At 30.0% G+C, this 8,178-nt stretch overlaps 1 protein-coding gene across 1 annotated transcript; it reads left to right on the top strand.

Moving 5' to 3' along the window:
* The first annotated feature begins 1,387 nt into the window (after positions 1 to 1,387).
* Positions 1,388 to 5,167, top strand: LOC108906785 (mesoderm induction early response protein 1). The gene is made up of 5 exons (XM_018710145.1): positions 1,388 to 1,962; positions 2,950 to 3,181; positions 3,264 to 3,334; positions 3,817 to 4,209; positions 4,257 to 5,167. Exons 1-5 carry the CDS (start codon positions 1,759 to 1,761, stop codon positions 4,485 to 4,487), a joined length of 1,131 nt encoding a protein of 376 aa, XP_018565661.1. The 5' UTR covers positions 1,388 to 1,758; the 3' UTR covers positions 4,488 to 5,167.
* The last annotated feature ends 3,011 nt before the right edge of the window (positions 5,168 to 8,178 follow it).

The raw sequence follows: 8,178 nt of genomic DNA, 5'->3' as shown, positions 1-8,178 counted from the left end.
GATGTCACCAGCAAGAATTATATGAAAGATACGAATTTAATTATTTATGCACGTAATATAAATTACAAGAATATGTAGAAATAAATAAAGTATACTTTGTTGCTATTGTCAATATTATGTGAACATATTCATAGTTGCTTTGTCGAGACCTCATCACACGTCAACAGAACTTTTCTTTTATTAGATTATACAGGACAGGATGCTCACTTTCTAGTATAATCTCATCGTAACTTAATTGCTCTTGATTCACTTGCTGTTCTTGTTGTTGTTGTTGTAACTGTTGCTCTTGTTGTAGCTGCTGCACCTGTTGTTGCTGGTGTAGCGGATGCTCTTGCTGTTGATGCTGCTGCAAAATATATAAAGAAACAATGCATCATTCAATTATACAATATTTTCACTTATGAAATCTTTCTATTTAAAAATTTCTCTACCGTATTAAGAATCAAAGAAGCTGCTTCCAACTTCCGAATTATTCGACCTTTTGCCATAATATTAACCCACTATTCGGTCAAGTTGTAATATAGAACAGCTGGACATCATTAGATTGAAAATGCAAATCACAAACGTACTGTTTTATTTTAAATCTGTTGACAGTCATTCACTTCACATACTATTACCATATTTAAATTATTTTCGAAACTTTCTATTTACCATTTATAAAAACAAATTGTAATAATTATTGACTTGACTTCTAGTTTTTAGGTTTAGTATACCTCCCCGCTCCCCAATATATCTACTAAACTCGATATAAATAAAATAAAATTGGTTATTTGCTTACTTCACTCGTATTTATGAAGCTACATTCATTTGGGTCATATGGAACACTAGCGCCACCCCAACTTCTGCCATTTCTTGGACAAATTTTGTCAATTTTTCCGTATGAGTTCGTGCTCCTTATCTAGTCTCCATGATTCAAATGTTAGATTTCATTCTACGTTAGTACTATATTTTCTATGATATAGTATTATTTTTTCTTTTGAATTTTTGGTTGGTTGAATTGCTTGTCATGTTTATTTCAAATAAGCGATTTTTGGCGAACAAAACATACCACGGTCTACTATTTTTCACCTTCGAGCATATACTACTAATATATTCTCGAAGTTTTTCACAATGATTTTAGGAAATTGTCTAATATTTTATTACAATTTTCCTATTAATTAATCTATTAGAATTGTTGATAATTTTATACTGTACTTCAACGCGCTTTTGTTAATTTCTACCTAATTGACCAATGAGCTTTCCGAATAGCTGGTATCATAGATAAGGCTGGTATTAACTGAGATGACAGGTACATAAAACACTGCTATTATCATTGTGGTTCTGTGGACTGTAATTTAACATCTGTGATTTGTGTTCTATAGTAATTACTTGTATTATAGTGTTTTATGTGGTGTTTTGTCTTGTCTTCTAAAAAATATATAGTTGAAGACAGAATATTTTTAATTAAAAAACAGTACATTAAAACAAGAATAAACATATTATAAATACGTTCAGTAACATTTGTGATGGCTTTATCTGTAGTGTGATTTGTAAATAAGCCTTATTTACGTCGGTCCTATTTTGCCATGTTTATAACCTCACTTTGGTGTATAAAGTTCATTAAAATCAGATTTGATCTTATAGTGAATAAAATAATTCTATAGACAACTAACGTCATCTAAAGGAAACAGTTTTTGTGCAGAAAAACAATTGCCAATGAATGAATTTATTTTACTATAGTTAATTTTCAAGGGCAGAAGGTGTTACTGACAGTTATGAATGCAAAGTAGTAACATGGAAGAAGTTGTTTCACATCAAAAAGATGGAAAAGACAACGATTCATCAACTAAAGATAAACTATTTGACCCTTCGGTTGATATGCTAGTGAATGATTTTGATGACGAGCGAACACTTGAAGAGGAAGAAGCCCTAGCAGCAGGAGAGTCGCAAGATCCAAATGCAGAACTAACAAGTTTACAAAAGGTATATAGAACTTTTTTAATTATTCTAAAACTCATCTTAAAGTAAGTAATACTAGAATTGATCATACTGCCTTTCCAGTCATTTGTATACAGCGTTGCATCATTACATCTATTAATTATAGCAGTAATGGTAGGTTTCTTATAATTTAGGAGGTGCCGATTATGAGTAGAATATATCTGTGCATTTGTTAAATATTTTCTTATCAGTTGCCATGCATTGAAATTTTGTATCTGCGTACTTCTATACTTCAGGTACCTACTAAATTATATGTAAGATAAAAAAAGAAAGTCATATATTTAATTCATAATTGTTTTGTAGCACTAAAAATGGTGAGTCATTTTATATTTTCGTTGTAAATTAGAATATGCGGAATGTACTGTACTCCCTAAACATTAATATACTTTAATTTCTGTGTGCGAAGAAAAGTGTAAATATAATTGGCATTTTGAATGGTACTAATAATGACACATAACATTTTATTTGGCATTAACTTCTATATGCCTTGATGAACTAATGGTAACATTAACGTCCACTCCATGCTGTTAAATGTGTATCACCAAATCTTTTCAATAATCTATATTATACCTAATTAAAATTTTTCACCATTTTTTTTAATTACTTTCATGTGAGTTCTGTGATTGATATGTAAACAGAATTGATATTTGTCAATGGCTTTAAAAAGGTTTTAAGTGTAGCATACAAATTAAGTCTTACACACGAAATTTCCAAGTGAATGTATTTTTTTAAATATTAAATATGAACACGTATTATTTAATCCGTAGAGAAATTGTTAGTTTACGAAGAATATTTACAGATGTTCCTTATCCTTCCTTCCTTAAATAAGTAGTATCGTAAAATTAATATATGCTTGTAGAATACAATATTAACTAAGGGGTCATGTTAGTTGTACTAATTATATAATTTTTATTTAGTCTACATTGAAATGCATACCTTAATCTATTTACTAAAACACAGCCTTTTTATTAGGAAAGTAACATGCCCCTGGAAGAGCTTCTAGCTTTGTATGGTTATCGAGGAGAAAATCAAGAAAACGAAAGTCCAGAAGAAGAAGAAGACGACGAAGAAGAAAGTCCAGAAATGTCGGAACCAATGGAAGAACAAGAAAGCGAACCTTCACCGCCAGAACAACCTTCCAAGTTGAGGGTACTATATGAACCAATCCCTGATAATGACCAAGATGCCTCCCGATTATTACGTTGTAAGTTTCATTAAATACACCTCATTACATTTAAGTCCTTTAAATATACTTGTTTTAATAAATAATTAATATGATCCTGTAGCTGTCTCTAGAGTTAGTGAAGAAGAGGAGGAAGATTATGACTACAGTCCAGATGAAGACGAGTGGCGAAAGGTTAATAAGGTTATTTTTTGATTATCATCCATGCGTTAAATTTATCATACATTCTCTTTTTTGTGACACCTAACTTTATAAAATATTCCATGCTATGACAGGTTTGAAAATCACCATTTTAAACATTTAAATTTATTTAATAAATTAATAATTAGTAAAATAAGCTCACTTGTAATAACTTAAAGTAGCTGCACTAGTCATCATAATTACAAATTTAATGAAGAAAGGACCACGCACACAATTAATGGAAATCGGCAACCCGTCAAATTGTCCGAAAATGAAATATTTTATATTTGGGATTATGGGACTCGCTTACTTTCAATATCGCTTATCTCGATGAGTATTCATTTTTGGATCTTGAGCCTTGATCAGGACATCTCAAACTTAACAGATCTCATTTTCAGACAATCTGACAGGTTGCCGATTTCCATTAACTGTGTGCATGGTCCTTCATTCTTTAGAGTGTATTTTTTTTTTTATAGACGATTATGGTTGGTAGTGATTACCAAGCACAGATTCCTGAAGGTTTATGTCATTATGATGATGCTCTTCCATATGAAAATGAAGACAAACTTCTATGGGATCCATTAGAAATCTGCGGTGAAACAGTTGAAGATTTTTTGAAGAAAGCTTCTGCCATCACCAAGCCCCCCATTCCGATGGGAACTCAACTTCGAGATGATGAACAGGCCTTATATCTGCTCCAGCAATGTGGACATAATGTAGATGAAGCTTTACGTCGATTAAGAATGACGATTCCTACTAACGCCACAGAAACGATGAATGAGTCCCTTTGGTCTGAGGAGGAATGTAGGAATTTTGAGTCTGGTGTACGTTGCTTTGGAAAAAATTTCCACCTCATTCAACAGAATAAGGTAAGAACATGACAAATGAAAATAAAGCCTAGATTACGTTGTTTTAGGTTCGGACGAGATCAGTGGGAGAATTAGTTCAATTCTATTACTTATGGAAAAAATCGGAGCGACACGATATTTTTGCAAATAAGGCAAGATTGGAAAAAAAGAAGTATGCTTTACATCCCGGCCTGACCGACTTTATGGATAGATTTCTGGAAGATCAGGATAGTAGAGATCGTAGTTCATCTCCCAATGTTCAGTGTGGAGGGAATGGTAAACCGCCTCCAGATACTTGATCTCTATTATACAGCTACTGGTTATATAAAAATAAGCAAGTTGACTAGATTACAAAATACTAATAAGTCAAGGTAAGAAGTGAAGATTTTATGCAGCACTCTACGCGGCTCTTTTTATTGATCCAGATTTGCAGTGTATTTTATTTGGAAATTGATAGTGTGTGGGTGAATATTACGAATACATAACAAACAGAACATTTACGAATATTATGAATATTGTGAACATAGAATTTCATATAACACAAACATTCTTGGGAATTCTAGTGCAGTAATTAACTTTCTGCATAGACTCGTGTATTATGTAATTTCTTAAAATTAATTGCTACTACTGAAATTATAATTTAGTACAAATATTTAGTATTTAATATATTACAGGGATGTAAAGTGACATACAATTTGATTTAATTTATTTAATATAATTGCAGTGACTTATATTTTGCTAAATATTGCCACCAATTTGTATTAGAAATTTTTTCTTACAATATTATTTAAACTACTGTGATAAATTTCTTGAAAATTTTAATTTATAATTTTATCATTTTATCATATTTATTTTAATTTTTTGGTATTCCATAATTGTAAATACAACATTAGATAAGGAATTATGGTCTAACTCGCAAATGAAGACACAATTTTTCATTATTATATTAATTATTTACTTTTATTTTTTTCTACTCTAATTTTTACAAGCTAATTTTTTAATTTTTTCTTATTTAACAAACATTTTTTAATTTTTTCTTATTTAACAAACATCTTATCATCAAATGTTAGCTTCATGCCCTTTAGTATACCAATATTTTAATGGATAATTGATTGAAAGGAATTTTATTTTTAATGATTTTAAGTTTACATTTTTAAATCCATTATAATGCCATTTGTAACAACAAAATTATGTTAAAAGTAATAGTTTTAGCCTTTCAGTGAAAAGTTGTCCAAACAAAATCATTAAATTGTCCAAAACTGGAAAATACATATGTACTGGGTGACTGAGTGATTCGGAACTTACCCAAAAAAAAATTTTTTAATGTACAAGGGACTCTTACAAATACAATTTTGTAAAAAAAATCAAAACGGGCAATTCGAAAATGATTTAAAAAACACTTCTGCATAGCACTGGAAACTGGTCCACTGTAAAACCTGACCTTATGCAAGGCAAAGCATGCAGTCGGCAACCGGCGCGGCGGCAAAGCGAATAAAATATGAAGAGACGAAAATTGAACGAATTTCTTTCCCAAGGAAAGAAATAAATATACTTTTATATCAGCAAATTCAACTGATTTTGCTGCTATTGTTATTATTAATTAATAAAATTAATTTGACATACGTGATGTTACAACTGTTCAAAATTTGGTCCACCGACGTGTAAACACATTTGGGCCCATCTTACCCAGTTTCTACAGACTAACAAATGTTGTCTTGCTTCACCATAACACTTGAAAAACTATGTAACCACTATCGCAACACGATAATACTAAAATCGGATTCCAGTATTCGGAATCGCTTGGGACCACGTGGGCGAATGACGCTATAGTAGCCCAGCAATGTAAAGGTTGAAAATATTAACTTCAATAATTTTTTTCTCACAAATTATAAGGATTTTACAAAATTTTTTTTACAATATTGACTATTTCTCATAGCACATCTATCCCAAGTTTTTTTGGATAAGTTGTGAATCACCCTGCATATATAAATTTAACTCTACATTCTCAAAAAATTTGTCACTTTTCATAGACAAAATATGGTTTTTCAATCATGTTGTCATGTTACTATCATGAAACTGTATACACATGTTTGTTTTGAATAACAAAAATGTTGCTTCTTAAATACCCATCATTTGGACACTTTATATTCCTCTATCATTTCTGGAAAACCATCTTTTATCAACATTTTATAAATGTGTCCTCAATATAATAGTTGAAATAAGCTTAAGTTTCATACAAACAGAACCTGTTTGGCAGAAATACTAGTTTTAAAGCAAAAAATTAAATTTTTGATATAATTTTATATAATGTGTACATATGTAAGTTTAATATATAAAATTTATAAGCGTTTATATAAAAAATTTATCAAATTGAGATTGTATATACTTCCTCGTACAGTTGAATTTCTGTAACTCAAACCGACTAAATCGGCCAACGAGTATTTGTGTTAAAGATAACATTCTCTAATTCGGAGGCAATCGAGTTAGAAATATTATTAGAACTTGCTTTCATGTTAGAATAAATACTCATTTGTTTATCCCCGGATTATAGTTCAGAAAGAAATAAACATCTGACATTGTTTGGGCAGAGCCTGTTTCTCGGGACATTCGGTAGCAACGCAATACATAACTTTCTTTGTTTACCATACTGATTTGCTTTATAAATTTCATCCTTTCTCATTGTAGCAGGCTTTATAGTCGAGATGTGGCCAACGTGGTATAGAAAAATACATGTAGAATAAAACAAATTTGAAAGAATTGAAATATTTCTAATTATAATGGTTTGAATTACAGAAGTTTGACAGTATATATATTTTTTGTAATTTAAGTGTTTATATTCTTCAAATGACTGACATTTTTCCTGTAATAAAAATATTTGTTTCGTCTTAATTGTCTAAATTTCCAAATATGTGAATTTAGAAAAATTCAGATGTAACAACTTCCAAATTTTTCTTGTGAATATACAAAAGACACCTCATATGGTAGTAAAAACGTTTGAATATACATGTATAAGATTCATGACTAATGCTGAGTTTATTGTTTAAGAATAGTGGGTCAATATATTTTTTTGATTTTATCTTAGGTGACTTTTCTAGTGACATTGGTGAAGTGTTACTTCGGCTTTTGTAAAAATGTGTAATTACTTTTCAACATCATCAACATTAGTGTTTGTAACTAATGTTATTTGAGAAAATAAAAATTGTAAATAACTGAATATAGATTAAGAACTAACCAATTAAAAGTGTACATATTTTCTACCTATATCATTCTACAATATTCATCTTTACAAATATATGTGCACGGAATGACGTTGGATGCAAAAGAAAATCAATATTAGATTGTTGTGGTTGTTGATGACGTGTAATCAAAGATATGTACGTTCCATGGCGCTTCACTACCTCACCCGTTACTAAATGCACACATCAAAATTGAGTTGTAAACGTCTAGAACTGATTGGCTATAAAATATTGTCATGAACAGTTATATTTAACATATAAACTCACCATAAGTCTTTGTATATTGCATAATTTCTTCCAAGTGATTTCCGTCTTAACTAACCATCCTTAAATATTTCAATATAGTGGTACTTTTCCAAGCTGCTTTTTTCATATTTTATTATTGCACATACTCTAAATAGTGTGATTGAATTTAGATATGTTTTTTATGGCAAGTAACAGTGTTCCATATCTTTCTATTACGTTAATATTTCTATTAAATGAAATAATGATTCTTGTACTATTGGCATACCTATATAAGTATATCTAGCTTCATAAAAAATAAATGTATTTTTGTACTGTACTGTATGTCGAATTATATATGTATAGATGTTTAATGAATAAAATATTATTTTATGTGCGTTAATTGAAAGTATTTATTATGTTGGAGTTTTTTAATATACCACCATTTAGATACATTAGAATTTAAAAGAAAACCCAGGTAACAGTGAGAATATATTAAGTGGTGATATGTTAAAATAGTAATTGTATTTAC

This window comes from Anoplophora glabripennis, unplaced genomic scaffold (genome assembly GCF_000390285.2).
Source record: "Anoplophora glabripennis isolate ALB-LARVAE unplaced genomic scaffold, Agla_2.0 scaffold5, whole genome shotgun sequence".
Taxonomy (NCBI): Eukaryota; Metazoa; Arthropoda; class Insecta; order Coleoptera; family Cerambycidae; genus Anoplophora; species Anoplophora glabripennis.
The sequence above is the reverse complement of the archived record's forward strand: the minus strand, read 5'-3'. Positions and strand labels throughout refer to the sequence as shown.